Source organism: Saccopteryx bilineata, chromosome 2 (genome assembly GCF_036850765.1).
Source record: "Saccopteryx bilineata isolate mSacBil1 chromosome 2, mSacBil1_pri_phased_curated, whole genome shotgun sequence".
NCBI lineage: Eukaryota > Metazoa > Chordata > Mammalia > Chiroptera > Emballonuridae > Saccopteryx > Saccopteryx bilineata.
This window is the reverse complement of record NC_089491.1, coordinates 36,731,966-36,750,316: the sequence shown is the minus strand read 5'-3', so window position 1 is coordinate 36,750,316 and position 18,351 is coordinate 36,731,966. Positions and strand designations below refer to the sequence as shown.

The 18,351-nt window shown below is 50.7% G+C and overlaps 1 protein-coding gene across 7 annotated transcripts in view; it reads right to left on the bottom strand.

The window, feature by feature from the left end:
- PAX5 (paired box 5) overlaps positions 1–18,351 on the bottom strand; it is a 182,492-nt gene that overhangs the window by 34,343 nt on the left and 129,798 nt on the right. For all 7 annotated transcript variants that reach the window (XM_066256748.1, XM_066256744.1, XM_066256747.1 and 4 more), the window contains one exon: positions 9,775–9,876. In XM_066256748.1, coding sequence (XP_066112845.1) covers positions 9,775–9,876 — 102 coding nt within the window. The remainder of the gene's footprint in view (positions 1–9,774; positions 9,877–18,351) is intronic.

Below are 18,351 nucleotides of genomic sequence, written 5' to 3'. Positions count from 1 at the left end.
ATTCTACTTCCTCTAAAGCAAATCCCAACTCTATTCTCCCTGATGCCCTAAAAAGGCATCACAGTCCTGTTTGGGGTTTTGTTTGTTTAAAGAAACACCACTTGTACAGACACTTTAGGAAGACACTGGAGGTCAGGATCCCAGACATACGGTGTCCCGTACTCATAACTGGGTCTGCCAACCGCCATCAGAAGGAGCAGAGACAGGAAAACAAGTTCACTGGACACCTGAGCAGCCCGGAGGAGGTGAAGGTGTCCTTAAGCCCTGCTCCAAGTTCCCCAGCCCTGCACGGGCTCGGCTTCTCATCTGTCCTTGCCATGGGGGCCTGAGGTGCTGAGAAAACCTAAACCAGCAATGCACTCCCTCCACCTCCATGCTCCCCACAGGGACACTGCTAAGACATTAGAACAAATCATGGTGATCTTTGCTGCCTCTCTTGCCCTAAGGTTCCAGATTCCAAAGTCTGTAAGAACCATCCTAGGTGTGGAGCCCCTGACAGCCTGTCCTGGCCTGCCACCACAGTAATGACCTTCCGTACAGAGAGATGTGGCAACGGGTGTGCAGGAGTAGCATACCCCGAGACCCCCTTCCTACAGCTCCACCCCAGAAGTTACTACCAAATCACACACGATAGCCCAGGGCTGTTGCCTTTTCACAGCCCAGAATTGACGGCAACTTGAAAACATTTGCTGCCCACTTAGAGGTGGCAGGGCTCAGGGAGCCCTCTAGTCCAGCCAGGAAAGATACCACCAGGCAGGGAAGTCAGACTTAGAAGCCCTTGAATGGCAGGACCAGAAAACCCCCTACGGAGCATCTAATCCCATCTCCCCGAGCCCCTGACTCCTGTTGTAAGAGACAGCAGGAAGTTCCAACCCATGTCCCAAAGTAACACTGTGTCTGGCAGCTGGAACCAGAACCGGGGTTCCTAAACCTCAGCAGAACCTCCATGCTCCCAGCGTGCTTTCCACCTCTAAGTCTTTGCTTTTGCAATTGTTTTCTTCCTTAATGCAGCAAAGGTCTCATCAAGCCCACACTGGATGTCAGATTCTCTCCAGTTCCAGAGTCACTTCAATGCAGGAGCTGGTCCCATGGGCTGTCTGGATCAGACCACTCCAGACTCTTGTGTTCCATTCTAGGAGGACACAGCAGCCTCACCTCTGACCTCCATCCAGATTCGCCTGGGCAGAGCCTGCCACCAGTCAAAGCTGCTGTCTGTACCGCCTCAAGCCCCAGAGGTGTCCAGGGGGTCGAGGCTTCGGTGATGAAGGAGGCTCAGCCTGCCCTTCCTGCTCGTCTCTGTCAGCACCCCAATGCTTTGGCCACACCCAGGTCCTGCCTGATGCCCATGCTCTCTGGTCCTCAGGTCTTCTCACTCACCAGTCCCTCACCCAACAATGATCAACCGTTCCAGGTCCAGCTCCAATGACCTCTGGGAAGTCCTCCCCAATTTCCCCCACCTTACCCACTGCACCAGCAGACGCAGCAGTCTCCTCCTCTGCATTTCCTCAGCACATACCTAGATTTTAGCTCTTCACATAGCATGCAAGGATATTTTATGTTTCTCCAACTAGACTGTGAGCTCCCTGAGGGCAGGAGCTGTGTCTGCAACAGCGCACCTAGCTTAGAACTAGCACTCGTGTCTCTCAGGAAATGTTTGAAGAATGACAGAATGAACAAATGAATGGCCACCTGCCATTTCATCCTGGCTCTGCCTGGCATTCCCTAGGGTCAATTCCATGTTCCCGGTGTGGCAGAGTGCCTGGAGGCCACTAGAGGGCAGCAAAGAGTCAGACACGATCAACAGGTGGGAGACCTCAGCACTGTGAAAGGTGTGCAGGGAGCTTTGAAAGTGCCTGGGCCACAGGACTGCCAGGAACCTTGGCGAGGGGGAAGTAAGAGCTAAGAACAAAGGCCATCAATAACCCTGAGCAAACACTCCCAAGCCTATGCTTGGGTTAGGAAGGCACTTGGGGAGCAATGGTCCAATCAGCCACCTGATGCTCCTGTCTCGCCCACCTCACTGGCCAGCAGGCTCCTCTCGAGCCTGCCCATTCCCCTTCCTTTTGTTTTAATTATGGGAAGGGGCTGTATATAAGACTGGAAAAGGTGTCGCTCTGACTCCCACTCACCAGTCCCGACCATGCCTACAGAACTGTGCAGAGTGTGTTTTATCCCTGTCCACTCCCCGAAGGAGGCCCAGAGAATGGAAGTGGCATATCGCATCGCACAGTGAGTCCTGGCTGAGCTTGGCCCCCAGCTAGGCTTTGGCCCCCCTGCCTGGTGCTGAGATCCCCAGCACCCAAGCTTGCATGCTCAGAGTCAGCAGGGGCTTAAGGCGGACAATAAAGACCCACTCTCCTCCCCTCCAGACCTCAGTACCCTTCCTGCCTCGCACGGATTAGGCCTCCATAACTGCACAGCCATCATTTCAAATGATCCTTAAAGCAGCAGGCAAGGCAGGCTCAGAGTAGTCTTGGAGCTTGTGCCTAGTCACACAGCTAAGCAGTGGTGAAACCACACTCCTTCCACGCTCCCCCTCACTTCTCTTGGGGCAACTCCACAGCTCTCTCTCTCTCTCTCTCTCTCTCTCTCTCTCTCTCTGGGCCCTCCCTGCCCCTGTGCTCTCCACCTGCTCTGCCACCTGCCTGCATAGGGCCTAGCCTGGATGTCTATGTGGCCTCCCCAAATTGACAAGTCCAAAACCTAACCTTGCTGGCCACCAGCCTCCTCCTTAATCAGTTCCCTTCCTGGCCAACCCCATTCACCCAGATTGGGTACGTGAACCCACTCCAGCCAAGGGTGGAACTCATGCCCCATACCCAGTGCCCCTGCCCTCCTCTTCAGCTGGCCAAAGATACACGTCAGACCCGTAGCATTCAGCATCCGCCCCCGCTCCTGCCTGGAAACACTCTTGTTGGCAACTGGTTTCTCCCCTAGTCGGTGCTCCATTGACCCAGGGGGTATGAGCTCTGCTGGAGAGCTCTGGATTTAATGCCTGCTCAGCCAGGCCTGCTTCAGTCTTGCCAGCTGGGCTTCTCTTCTCCCCACCGCACCCAGCTCAGACCCCTATTTAAACAATCCGCAGCAGCAGCAGCAGCAGCAGCAGCATAATGAACACTTATATGGCACTTAATATGTGCCAGGCAAGGCTCTAAGGCCTTTTAGCTATATTACATTTCATGCTCATTCTTATTATCATCATCATCCTTTTATAGATGAGGAAACTAGGGCACAGAGAAGTTATCTAACTTATCCCAAGTCACACAGCTAGTGAGAAGCAGGTCGGTGATTCAAACCAGGCAGTCTGGCTCCAGAGCCCATGCTCCTAATAACCCAGCCTCCCCGTTTCACCACGTGGCTGCCCAGCAGCCATGGCTGCATTGCTCCAGCACTGGCCTGGGCTCTCATTGCAGCCTGGTCCAGAACCCCATTTCTTATTTCCACTAGGATTTCCCGAGTACTACTCAGGGCTAGGCACTCAGCCAGCAACAGGGGCATAGCAGCAAACAAAACAGACACAGCCTTGTGACTATGCAACTCTTAAGCAGTGCGCTGACCTGAGGGGAAAGCAGACAAGGGAGGGGTAGCACTGATTCAACTCCTTCCATTGTGCTTAGAATCACGAGTGAAAAGAAAAGGGTGCTGGCCCTGGCCGGTTGGCTCAGTGGTAGAGCGTCGGCTTGGCGTGCAGAAGTCCCGGGTTCAATTCCGGGCCAGGGCACACAGGAGAGGCGCCCATCTGCTTCTCTGCCCTTCCCCCTCTCCTTCCTCTCTGTCTCTCTCTTCCCCTCCCGCAGCCGAGGCTCCATTGGAGCAAAGATGGCCCGAGCTCTGGGGATGGCTCTTTGGCCTCTGCCCCAGGCGCTAGAGTGGCTCTGGTCACAACAGAGCGACACCCCGGAGGGGCAGAGCATCGCCCCCTGGTGGGCATGCTGGGTGGATCCCGGTCGGGCGCATGTGGGAGTCTGTCTGACTGTCTCTCCCCGTTTCCAGCTTCAGAAAAATAAAAAAAGAAAAGAAAAGGGTGCTTTAAAAGGGGAACAGTGGGGGCCCTGGCTTAGACGGTGTGGTAGGCAGAATGATGGCCCCCACCAAAGATGTCTACATCCTAACCCCAGAACCTGTGAGCAGGGTAGGTTATATGGCAAAGGGGAATTAAGTTGACCTGAAGGTAAGGAGAGTAGCCTGGATTATCCAGGTGGATCCAATTAAATCCCAAGGATCCTTACAAGTGAAAGAGGGATGTGGGAGAGAGAACCAACAAGAGGGCATCATGATCAGGACCCCGCCCAACGTTGCCAGCTCTAAAGGTGACGATGAAGAAATATGGGCTTATGGGCCGTACCCACCCGCTGGAGAAGGTGAGGAAACGAGCCTCCAGGACGAGCACAGCCCTGCCCACGCCCGATTCAGCCTGTGAGTCCATTCTGGACTCTAACCTCCAGGACTGTAAGGGGGTAAATTTCTCTTGTTGTAAGTCACTTGTTTGTGGTCACTCATTACAGCAGCAACAGGAAACTGGTACATTTTGGGTCAAAGGGAAGACCTTTCAGAGGAGGTGAAACCCACAGGGTGAGGGGGGCAGGGCTGGCTGGGCCAGGCGGGTGGGAGCAGTGGGAAGGGGCCAAGCCCTTGAAGCAGAAGAACTCACACGTGTCCCTCACTCCTCCTGCAGGGTCCAGCGGGCCTGGGCCTGCTCGTCTCTCGCCGCTGTTCCAGACCTCCTCACTGGCCTCAAACTCCTGCTCCACCCTCACCCTTACCTCCTACTTTGTCGAGAAAATAAAAACCATGAGTTAATTGAGCAATTTAATTGAAAGGCACTTAGAAATGATATATACCGATCTGTGGCAAGCAGAGAGCCCAGGACTGAAGGAACCCAACATACTCCTCCTGGGGCCTCCCAGCAAATAGCTCTGGTCTGTTGCAGCCCTGGGGGGTGAACACGACATGGTCAAGATTTCCTGGCGCTCCGGTCTGAAGCCCCCAAAGAAGTAGGGGGCCCTGGGGCCTAGGGGTGCATGGGAACTGGCATTCCTTGACTGGTTCATCTCAAAGACGGTTACCTTGCTTCTTGGACTCAATAGAGCCACAGGGCAATGAACGCCCCCTTTCTCTTCCCCAAGCTCAGGTTTAAGTTTCAAATGCCATGTTGATTTCTATAGGATTAAACAAATACCTTCAGATAAGAACCAATTATTACACTGGTCATGTCACTATGGAATCTTCGGTGCCAAAGTTTTGGCATTTGTTGGGACTTGATGAAAATAAAATATGAAAACTGTCTCCATTCCGAGCTGATGGGATGTGGCCATGTTTGCTTTATGCAGCGTAACGGATCAGTGAAGAGCTATATGGGGTGTGCGGAGCTGCAGGAACTGAATCGGCACACACCAGGGAAGACCATGTTGCAGATGTGGGGATGCCTCTGAACCAGAAAGGGCAGACAACACCCCGATGGCAGAATCAGGCTTCAAATCAACAGGAGTCCAAGCCAATAGGCTAGCGTTTCATACAGAAAAGCATAATGTCTGTATTTTCAGGCCCAGAAGTGTGACGCCTGAGTGTACCCTGGAGACAATCCCTCTCCATTGTCCTGAAAGCAAACCTCACAGATGGAAGCCTTCCCTTTGGAAGAGGTGGCAGCCAAGTGTCCCAGAACCTAGAAACCTAGCCTGGGAAAAGCAACTCAGATTTCCAGTTTCTACTTAATTCCCTGCAGGCAGGAGAGAGAACTGCTCCATACAATGAACCAGCCCATTGCTCTGCCCTGTAACAGCCTCAGAGAGACACAAGCATGATAACCTCCCGGGGCTTTGCTCAGCCTGTTTTTCCCAACGCTATCCACTGCCCCTGGGGGTCCACGAAGTGGTATCACCTTCAGCACCGTCATAATCAAATACATGCATCTGAGATTCAGAAGCCCAAGAGGTTAGAAACCAGAAATGTGAACAAATACAAAGTTGAAATCCTCCAACAGGTTGTGGTATGTCCATGTCCTAATCCCTGGAACCTGTCAATGTGACTTCTGTGGCCAGCGAAGGCAGGGGGCTGCTGTTTCTTCATCGTATGATGAAGTTAAGGATCTTGAAATGGGAAGATCATTCTGGATTACCTGGGTGGACCCTAAATTCAGTCGTGTGTATCTTCATGAGAGAGGCAGGAGGGGATGCAGCACCGCAGAGGAGAAGGTGCAAGAAGACCGAGCAGAGAGAGATCTAAAGATCGAGTGACACAGCCACACCCCGGAGCGCCAGGAGCCACAAGAAGGTAGATGAGGGAAGGACCAGATCTTCCCCGGAGTCTCCAGACCCTGCTAACCTTGATTTTTGGCCCAATGATACTGATTTCAGACTTCTGGGCTCCAGAACTGTGAAAGAATATGTTTCTATTGTTTTAAGGCACTAAGCTTGTGGTAATGTTGAATAGCAGTCACAGGAAACAAATACATGGGTCAATATTAATTTTCCCTGCCTCCTTCCCTTAGCAAACACCCACAAAAGGACCCTACTATGTGTAAGGGTCCATGAAGAGTACAGAAGACAAGTTAGGCCTGGTCCTAAACGAGGTCACCCCAGGGCAGAGGCTGATAATGGTCGGTTGAGGCCCTGGGTGCAGAAGAAAATATTGGGTCCCCTGTCATTAGAAAAAAGTGTAAAGTTGGGGTTTTGCGGGCCCTTCAGAAATCGGGGCCCAGGGCGCTCGTCCAGTGCACCAGCCGTTAAATCCGCCTCTACCCCTGGGGCATACCTAACTGGGCTACACACACGTGGCCACGTGGTATAACAAAGCCACATGTAAAGCTGTATCCCCAGGGAGGGCCACATCAGAAGGCTTCATGGGGCAGGTGATATCTGTGTTCAACCCTGAAGGGTGATATTGGATCTTAACAGGCCGGGGCAGGCAGGGGTCTAAATGAAGGGCGCAGAATCACAAGAGACAATGAGCAGAAAGAGTGAGTGATGCTGGGAACCAGTGAGTGGTCAGGCTGGGGACAGGCTGAGAGACGAGACCAGAAAGGCAAGTTGAGACCAGACCGTCGTGACGCCTGACTGACAGGCCAAGGACCTGCTCTGTTGAAAGGCCGTCTTAGCTCTAGGCCAACCCTGGGAGAAGTTCCAGCAAAGACCACGTGTACAAGCCAGCACCGTCCCGTGAAGCCATCCAAGAAACAGATTTGGATATCATGTTGGAAACAGTCTCAAAGACGGGATACTGATTTGGACCATGAGGACCAGGAACTAAGGAGTGTGTACACCAAGTATAGATTCCCAGCCCTGACACACAGTGCAGCATTGCATGAATCCTGGGGGGTATACGAGAAGGAAAGACAAGAAAAGTAAGATGAAACGGAAGGCAAGAGACATGCACAGAAGGATACACATGTGCCCTCCCTCTATTTTGGGGACAGAGTCTCAGGAGACTGCACTGCTGTGCCAACCCTGTGCTACCCCCTGCCCAGCTGCTGCCAGCAGGTTTGGTTTGGCTCATCCTGTGCTTCCTGCTGCCACCAAATGGGCAAGGAGCTGCCATCAGTTTCCACTGGGGCTCTGCCAGGCCCGTGCCCATTTGTATTTTGAGCCCGGTAATCAGGGCTGGAGGAATCACGGGGGCCAGAAGGCAGCCTCTGTTTGGATAAACTCAGGAGGGTTCAGCTGCTTCTCTGAACTCAGACTCTTGGGGGTTTGCAGAGGGGAGGCAGCAGGGCCAGCTCGGGGGCCTCAGCCTCACCTGCCCACATGCTGCCGCCTACCCCTCTGGCATCACTGAGAAGCCTGTGTAGATGAACTCGGAGCATACACAGCAGCGCAGAACAGAGGAATGAGTGCCGAGTGGAGGGCAAAGATCCAGCTTCAAGCTGTGCAGCCTCGGAAGATTCCCTAACTGCTCCGAGTCTCAGTTTCTCCTCTTGGGAAACAGAGACTACACTCCAGACCAGCCCACCTCACAGGGCTGTGGCATCAGAGGGCTCCTAGGAAAACACTTTGCATTCTTTCAAATGCTATGTAAATTCTAGGGGCCACCTGAGGGGCTGTTCGTTCAAGTGGCTTGGTGAGGCTGCCCTAACTTGCTAATAGTTGGGAAATGAGTGGGAGTGGGGGAGGAGGGTGTGTGCCCACCACCTGTTCACCATATGTCTGGTATTTCCCTGTGCTCTGCACTGGCCCGTCCGTGCAACAGAAAAGGCAAAGGCTTTACAGGTGTGACCTTGGCAGGCCTCTTCGGCATTGGCAAGGCCCAGGGCAAGAGTACACACGGAGGCCACTTCCCATCTGTCTCATATTTAAAAGTCATAAATCAAGCTAACAAACCGTTAAATGAAACATGCTCTGTCCTCCTACCTTGTTAAACACATCTTCGTAATAACCTGGAAAGCCAGGAGTGAATTTAGAATTCTGGGACTCCTCGGCCTCTGCGCCAGGACCTGGCTCTGTGGGGAGAGCCTGGCTGAGCCACGCTCTGCCCTGCTCCCCTCCACCCCCGGCTCCACTCATCATCCTGCACAGCCTCACACACAGGTGTGGGCACCGAGCCCTCCCAGCCAGGCTCTGTCCGCACCCCCCACAAAGAGCCAGCCCCCGGCCCCGGGGTGCATGTGCCTGTGACACAGATCAGGGAAGAGGCTGGAAGAGGCGAGGGGCTCGGGTACCAGGTGGACGGATCCCTTTGGCCCTGCAGACCGTCCATGGTCCATCAGGGTGAGGGGGCCTGCAGGGCCGGAGTCGGTCCCTCTTGCCTGGGTCTAAGGGTGGTTCATGCTGGGTTAGGGCTTCTACTTGCTGGGTGACTTAAGCATGTCCTAACCCCTTTCTGGGCTCCATTTCCTCACCAAGAGAGCAGGGTGAATGATTCATCCATCTACTTCTCAGAGCTGTTGTGAGGCTCAAAAAAGAAACCCATCAGTTGGGAGGGGGGTGAAGTAGCCAGCCTGGCTCTGTCACATGCCCTGAGAGAGGCGATGGAATGTTCTGGAAGAGGAGCGGCCCCTGGAACCCCCGGGGTGTGGCCCCTGTGAGTGACTCAAAACGAGGGACAAGAACCCTTAAAAGGATTGAAACAACACTTCAACTTGATTTTCCCGCTGATCAATTTTTTCAAACATTTTTCAAAGAAATAATCCTTAGAGAATCCCTGCCACGCTCAGGCCCTTAGCATACAGCCACCAGTGCCATGTGATGTGCTGTCCATGGAAGGACATGTGGTGGCCTCCTTTCCAAGTGTCTTGAAAGAAACTGACACATTGCTGGCCTGAGGGCATCAATTTCAATGGCCACAAGGGTGTTCAGTTTAGAAGCAAGTGACAAACCGACCAGACAACATCCTGTCTGTTCTGAGCACACGGTCCTCAATTTCAAGGAGTAAGACCATAGAGACCACCTCAGGGATGCTTCCTCATGTTCATGTCACATCAGTGAGGTGGAGGAGGGAGGAGAGAGGATAGGGGGGCCCCCACTCCCCACTGGCTGGGTGACCTTTGACCAAGTCATGCACCCCTCTGTGTTCAGACTTCCCATGTGGCCAGTGAGAGGCTGTTTGAGTGACAGCCCAAAGCCCCCCTCCCTCCGATGTCCTCCTGGGTGCCGCCACTAGCTGGTCCCAGCCCCACCGCAGGCCCAGCTGCATAGCAGGCGGCTGAGAGTGCAGACTTCTGCCTGATTTATTCAGGTCCACTTCTCAGAAGCATAGAGGTCACCAGGGCTGTTTGAGGGGATACCCCCCCCCCCGAAACCCCATCCACTGCCTGCTGCGGAGACGCCAGCAATGCAAACTCACCAGGCACCATCCCTGTCAGTGTCGGTGCTGAGTAGCTGCCCTGTCCGGCAGGGGGGACGTGCGGAGGGTACCCAGGGAGGGTTGTGCTTGCCAAGTCTCGGCCTGAAGAATCAAAGCAACAAATCACAGGGTGAGCGTCTCTGCAGCTAGCCACTCATGTCCACAGCTCCCTGGACATCTGCACATTTGTCACGTCTAGACGCTGAACACCGACATGCCCCCAGCTCCTCACGTTCCTCGCATGGACACATATACACACACTCCACGCTCACACACACACACCTCCAGCCACCTTGGATGGCTCTGTTGTGTCCCTGAGAAACTGGAGCTCCTGCTCACCTCGCTCTCTACCTCCTCCCCCAGTAGGCCTTGGACTTCTGCACGTGAAGCACCCTCCCCTCCAGCTGCACGCAGTCCAACACCATCCACCATCAAAGACCAGCTCAGATGCCTCCCTCCGCCTCACACCCCAACAGCTCTAGTCCTCACTGAACTCTTCTTCCTTTGTCCGAGAGCCAGTCACTCATTCAACAAAGGCACAGAAGGCACTCCTGACACCAGACACAGTCCTGGGTACTGGGACCTGGAGGTCAAGGCCTCCGCGCTCAGAGGCAGACGCTGGTGAGTGCATGTCACCTCTCTGCAGGCTACGAGCCCCTGGAGAGCGGGTGTGACTCCACGTTCACCGCCCACACAACCTGCCTCCACCCCATGGGTTGGCACCTTGTGAATAGATGTGTGACCCAATGGCACATCTAAGTGTTACAGGAGCAGTGAGCAGAACTCCGAGGGAGATGCAACCAGAGATACGGAAGAGATGATGTTATAAAACAGAAAATGCATGGCCGCTCAACACTAATAAATGCAGAAATCTCAACCAAAGTGAACTTTCTAGAAAAACATGAATAACCAAAATTAACTCAAGAAGAGGGAGAAAATATGAACAGCCCACTAACCTTTAAAGAAATACAAAAAGTTTTTTAAATTATTTTTTTAAATAATGTGCATCACCCATTTAGCTTCTTGGACAAGTATTTTGGTTCTGTTTTGGGCAAGTTCTTTTGAAAATCCAAGGGACACATACTTCTATTACTAAACTGTTTCAGGATATGTGAAAACTAAAAAAGCCTTTCCAATTTATTTTGTCAAGCTAGAATAATTCTGATGTAAAAACTTAACAAAGGCCCACCAAAATGAAAATTAAAGGCTAGTCTCACAATTTATTAATATACATCAGAAAAATCAATCTCATTGATCAGGCAATATTAGAAAAAGAATAGTATACTATGATCAAATAAGGCTTATCTGGGTATGCAAGGATAATCAATATTAAAGCATTGGTTGCAAAATCATATTAATGTATCAAAGGAGGAAAATCATATGATTATACTAAAGTTATGGAAAAGGTATGGGCTAGAACTCAATACTAATTCCTTACGATACCTCTTAGCAAATAAGAATTAGAGGATACCTCTTTGATCTGATATTGATCTTAAATCTAGAGTCAACATCACACCTAACTGGTGAAATACCCGAAGCCTTCTTATTTAAATCAAGGACATGTCAAGGAAACCTGTTATTACTGAAAATTGTTCTGAAGGTTTGAGCCAGTATAAGAAGATAAACATATGAACATTAGGGAAGGGGGGAACACCAAACTGATTATCAGTTGACTATATCTGGAAAATCACAAGCAAATCAGCCCATCCACGAGAAACAGTAAAAAACTTTGGTGAGACAGCCAGGTAATGGGTGTCTAGAATCAATATTTTTCTAGAGTCTAGCTCCCCACTGCCTATTCAATTAAGTATAGATTTTTCAGTTTGGCTTCAAAGACCCTCCTCAATCTGTGTCCCCAACCTGTGACCTTTCCAGCCTCATCCACTCTGACTTCCCCAGCTAGCCCCCAAACTGCCCCCTATTCCTTCCTGTCCCCACGCCCTGCTCTTCTCTCTGTCCTATCAATTTCACCGGTCTCCAAACGCCACCCCCAAGGGCCTGCTCCTCTGTGAAGTGTTTCAAGGCCCTCCAAGTGTATGCCTCTTCTGAAGGCCGCCCTGCTCCCCACCCCAACCCTCCCAGTGCTATGGGAGCATTATGCCAGGGGACGGACACGATGGAGGTGACGATGTTAGTAACAGTAAGATAGCACTTACTTGTGCCTGACACTGTTACTTTTCTCCATACATTAACTCGCTTTATCATACTGACAACTCCACGAGGTTCGAACAGCCATGCCCACTTTATAAAAGAGGGAGCTGAGGAAGGACTAAGTTACCATCTTCCCCGTGTATAAGACGCACCCTTTCCCGAAAATTTTGGGGTCTAAAAACTGGGTGCGTCTTATACAGTAGTTGTAGATTTTTTTACTTGCATTTCCCGCTTTTTCACGCAGATGAGGAGTTGTATGAATTTTATGATGAATAAAACTAGAGTTCAATAACTTTATGTAATTTTTTTTCTTTCAAATCTCAGGCCCCAAAATTAAAGTGCGTCTTATATACTGTACATGGAAGCATCTTATACATGGGGAAATACGGTAAGTAACTTGCCTTAGGTCACACAGCCAGTAAGAAAAAGAGTGAAGATCTGACCCTTGTAGCAGGGCTCCAGCCGGAGCTTTTTGGGTGGAGTAAGCAGTGGGTGTGTGTGGGTGGGAGGAAACAAGTAAATGAGGAAGGATGAACAGATTAGAGTCGGGAAGAGAGGGTGCCGGCTGTCAGAAGCCAGAACAGAAAGTGGGCGTCAATGCCTGTTTGGGAATTAACTCACCAATGTTCGTCTGCTTCACCCGGGCAGGGCTGCCGGCTCCTGGCACACAGTAAGTGCTCATAATTATGTTGGAGAGCCAGAACGATAAGGTCAGCCAGGGCCTTTTAGCTGATCTGAGCCCCAGTTTAGCTACTGACCTTACTGTGGGGGCTCTGGGCACCAGTCTTTCCCAATTATTTTAATTTTTGTAGTTTTTTTTAAGTCTTTCCCAATTTTAAAAAAGAGCTCTTAGCTCAGTGATACCCAAGTGTCAATACTGGTCTCCATGTGCATATATACAAAGAATAATTTAGCTGTGAGTAGATTTTTTTATCTTAAAGTTCAAGTGCGCCAAAGCTCTGAAACCTCCACAATGGATCCTGTAATGTGAGCTGCTGCCTAGAGGGCGCCTACGTCCTCCGTGGGCAATGGCAGGCTGTGCTCCCAGCATCCAGCCACAGGGGGACCTGGTGTTGGCTCCAGCAAGGGTTCAGGGCTTGGCCATCATGCTAGGAGACCATTCCATCCCCAGTCCCTCCTCCCTGTGCACAGTCAGGAGCTGACAAATGGACACATATACCCTACAAATAACTCAGCCTCTGAGGTCTCTGTCACTGGGGAACTCCTTTGCATTGTCCATGGCTCCAATTTCATTCAGCAAATGTTCCTAGAACCAGGAGCTTCAGCCTGAGTCTGCATGTACTTCCCTTGGACTGGCCCCCAAAGCCTGGAGTCTGAGTTATCACTTGTGGTGTGGTGGGCAAAGAGGAGACAGTGTCTGTGTCTCCAGATATGTGGACCCCTCCCAACTCTGTGCCAGGCAATGGTGTAGGCTGTTCATAAACATTATCCCTTTTCGTCCTCACAGCTTATACAACTCTCAGTGAACTCCATGAGACCGTGTGGGGAAGTCACAGGGAGGCTGACCACAGCTTAGAACAGGAAGGCAGTAGAGCACAGCAGTCGAGCCCACTGTGCCCAGGCTCAAATCCCTGCTTTACCACCTACTGGTGTGTGGCTCTGAGAGACTTCACTAGTCATCTGAGCCTCAGTTTCCTCCTCTGTGAAACGAGGATAATAGCAGCCAACCTTCATCTAGCATAAACAATAGCTGAGACGTATAGAAAGGAAACTATGACCCGCACAGAGGCAAATTTAATGGCAGGCGCACTGGGCTTACACCCTGGGCCCCGACTTCTGAGGGGCCCCATAAAACCCCAACTTTACACTTTTTTTCTAATGACACCAAGTTTGGTTTCATATGTGCAATTTTAACATTAATAGTACATAATATTTTTTATTTATTTAAAAATATGACTAACATGTATTTTTATTTTCTCTGTCTTCTCTTTTTTTTTTAAGGGGCCCAATATTTTCTTCTGCGCCTGGGGCCTCAACTGACCTTAATCTGCCTCTGCCCATTTATTCTTGCAATGACCCTGTTAGAGAGCCCCTACTGTCCCTATTTTACTGTGGGGAGACTAAGGCACAGAAAGTTTAAATGACTTGCTCACAGTCGCACAGTAAGTAAGAAAGCTAGGTTTCAAAGCCAGCTGGACTGGCTGGCAAGTCTGCACTCAGCACACGCTTGCTGTGCCACCCCAGCAGCAACAACAACAACAACACGCGTCTTTCACGGGGCACTGTGGGGTCAGCAAGAGGAAGCATGCACACACACGGCACAGTGCTGGCCCAGGAGCAACTGCACAACACGGAATTATTGGCTGTGACCCTTAACCCCGGGGGCCTTATAACCATCATCTTGAAAAAGAAGTGGCAATTTGACACCCAAAAAACAGGGTCAGTATAATATTAAACTTTAAAAAACCAAATACATTAAAAATAGTAATTATTTAAATAAGTAAATCTAAATAACTGTAGTTCTAGTCTATGAGAAACTAAGAAGAAACCCTGTGCAGTTCCTCCCCCTGGAGGCAGTGTGCTTCTCCGCCCCTTCAGTGTGGGCTCAGCTATGGGCCTTGCTTTGGCCAGCGGGATGCGATGCCAGCAGACTTTCAGCAAGCTGCTGCAGCTGGGCACGCCCCCCACCCCCACCCCGTCCCTCTGCCATCACCGTGAGAGCAGGCCCTGGCCAGCCTGCTACAAGGAGGAGGGGAGAGAGCAGACGTGGGCCCAACCTATAACAGGAATCAAGCCCAGCCCAGATCAGCCAACCCCTGGGCAGCCCCCAGGAGCATGACCAAGAAGAGATGATTATTGTTTTAAGCCCTGAGCTTTGGGGTGGTTTGCTAAGCATCATTGTTATGGAGATAGCTGATTGATACAAGACTTTGGAAATGTGACCTGCTCTTAGATACCTATCCAAATCTGAGCAGAGGCTGGACACCAACCACCCAGTGGGAAAACTCAGATAGGAGTCAAGCCTCAAATTGGCTTTGATGGCCTGCAAGGACTCTTCCGGCACTGAGTGGGAATCCTATGGCCTCGGAGTGTATGGGCACCTTCACGGTCTCAGTCCTTTCTCTAACATGTTTCAGGCATGTCCCCCAGGCTGAGGGTGTTTAACAATCAGTCAACACAAGGCCCCTGCACGGGCTGGCACGTGGTAGGTACTCAGAAAATATCTGCCAAGATGAAATTAAGCTCAGCACGTTCAGGGTGATATAGCCATAGACTGCCAAGATGAAATTAATCAGACACTAGTTCTACCGTCCGAGAGGAACTTGGGTTCCCATCTCACCAACATCTCAGAAAGCCCTTTATCACGAACTCCACAGAATAAGTAGGTCTGATTTATCTGTTTTTTTGCTTAGATGCAACTTTTTCTTTTTCGTACAGCCCATTTCTAGGTAGGCTCTCTCTATGTGCACTAATGGGGGGAAATGTGAATCCAATTAACTTCAAATTTAGCTCATAATGAACTTATCTCATTTTGCTACCAGCTCGGTTCTCATCGTGTGGCAGTAATTAACCACTGGGGGTTGTCACTCCCAGACACATGACATGGAGATCCTCCCAGCCCCTCTCTTCAAACCCGTACAGAATTCATTACCCTGACAATGTGAAAACCCTTCACTTTGAATACCACAGGGCACCAACCCAACTCCCCCTCTACCTACCTGACTGCGTGTGTGAGCAGGGGAGAGAAGGAAGCAAGCCACTGAGAAGCCATGAATTGTTGTGAACAAGGGAGGGGGGGAGGGAGGATGCTGGTGGTGGCTCGATGGCCGGAGAGGGTCTGCCAGCTTGGACAGCCCTGGGCCAGTGGTTCTGCCCACAGGGGGCCATCTCCACACATAAGACCCAGGCTTTGAAGGAATATGGCAGAGCTGGTTGAGAGAGGCAATCTTTCACAAAATGGTAATCATATCCACTGGGGACTCTGAATGCCCAGAAAGCCTGCACGTCCTGGGAAGAGGCATCGGTAATTTGCATGTGACTTCAGCTAAGTTCTACCTCTCTCTAGGCCTTTGTTTTCCCATTTGAACACTCAAGCAGTGGGAACAGATGGCCTCTCGGGGCTTTTTCCTGCTCCAGCATTCCCTAAGTCAGAGGCAACATTTTACTCCTGAGTTGATGAACTGGAGGCTACCACTGGCTGCTAGAGATAGGTGTGGCGGGGTCTCCCCACCTGACCTTGGCTCTAATGCCCACAGTGTCAGACTCCCTGGGGCCCCTGGATTCAACCCTAGTGAAAGAAGGGTGAGTATTTGTCTTATTTTCCTGTCTCCAGGAAAGGAACTTTCAGAAGCAAATGGGGTTGCCAACCTGCACACTGTTGCCATGGCGTCCCACCCAACATCTGCCTGGGTGACCAAGCCCCTGTCCTGGGAGAGCAGCCCCTGCTCGCTCTGGCTAGTCTGCAGAAGGAGCTAGAAGTCTGATTTCATTTTGTTTGGGAATGTCTTGTCTGTGTGAACACTGACACTAATCCAGTTTTTGAAATATACAGTGAGGGCCAAAGAAAACTTGTACAAAGACCATGTTTAGTCCTCACACTGCTAATTTTCAACTTTTATTCATCCCTCAAAGTCCTCAAGTCCTGCCATCTTCCTTGTCTTTGTGGGTGACAACCCCAGCCTCTGAGGCATCCCAGCTTCAAAGACACCCTCCTCCCTCCTGTCCAGTCAGTCCCCCAGCCCCTCCTGACTCTCCACCCCCCCCCCACCCCCCGCCCCAGTTCCCTGTCCTCCATGGCCCTGATCTGTCCGGATCAGACTGTTCTTCCTTTTCCCCTGCCTTCCTCATAACCTCTTCCCAGGCCCCTGCCCCACCCTCTGTCTGACTGCCTGTCAAGGCAGCTCTCTAGCGTCCTGTCACAGAACCACACAGCTCGCCCTGAAGGGCCACGTGGAACCACGCAGGAACTCGGTGAGGGCTCCAAAGCCAAAGCTCTGATTCTGTCTCAGTGCAATGATTTAACCAGAACCTGCAGACCCTTCTAGAACATTTTCCCAGAAAACCCTTCCTCAAGGTCACAGAACCATGAGAAACCTTTCTGAGTGTAAACAAACATTAATAAAACTTTAAAAAGTGGGTCACGAGGGTAGGAAGCATAGCCTTCCAATGCATCAGGCACACACGAGGGTCATACCTCTAGAAGAATGTACCTGTGCTCGATGGTCCTTTACCATTATTAGATCAGAGCCGGCCACAGAGAAGTTACAAGCTAATGTGTAGGTTTCTAACAGGTAAAAACGATAACCCCCAACATTTAGGTGTTTTTCTCTGTAGGACATCAACCACTTTTGTATCTAATCTAGCAATTTTACTCAACACTTTTTAAAGATGCCTTTCCGATGGACAGTATAGACCCCAAATTTCTGAAATGCTCTTGGAACCAGAAGCTTTTATCTTTCTACAGCTTCCTTAATTTAGGAGTTGAATAAAATCTTTCCAGGTATTCCTTTTCTATGTGCATATGGGTTAGGTGCTTAATGTTTTCAAACTATAGTTTGATACTTGTTACAGAAAATAAGTCTACCATGCCTGAGTGACATGAGCTGGAAGATCTTCAACCAACACCAAAGCGGAGGACAGTAACCTGTCACCCGAGGGCAGGAGGAAAGAAACATCCCAACACCCGGGATACTCGGAGGGGAGTGATGCTGCTACACAAACCCTGGTGTGTGTGTGTGTGTGTGTGTGTGTGTGTGTGTGCGCGCGCGCGTGTGTGTGTGTGTAAACCACCAGGCTCCCTCCTTCCAGTGGCATTTGAAACGTGTGGCAATTTAAGCAGGGGCTGCTCTAGATCTCCCTTTGTTTGGACCTGCCACGAGGAAAGAGCGCGCTGAGCCAGAGGTGCACAGGGGGAGAATCATACGGGGAGAGGAAGGGCTGGCAGTGATGGAACTGCCCAACTGGCCGGCACACAATGGACGTGCTAATTGCCGATGAGCCCATCTTGTCATTATCGCAGACCTGGCCGGCTCCTAATGACAGGTTTATTAGCCATTAGTTTAGGGGGTATTATTTACTTAAAAATAATAACCCTAAATTTCTTTTCTCAAAATCACTTAATCCCCGCATTGAACTAATTCTGACTAGCCTTCCTTTAATTGTCCTGGCTAAAGATCTAATCTGGATGTGTAGAGCGGGGAAGACAACTCTGACAACTCATTAATCAGGGCACTGTTTATTCTGCAGTCTCAGTGCTCCCCATTCCTTCATGTGAACCAGCCTCATCCACTCCCTGGAATCACTGGGAACTTCCAGACTCCAACTCTGTTTAATTTCAAGACAGTGTTTGAATTTCATCTGCCTGGGATTCTAGGACAGACACTGGGGGTCAGCCAATATTTCCATGCACATTTATGACAAGATCTTCCTTGAACTAGCAACTGTCAATCCTACATAATAAATATA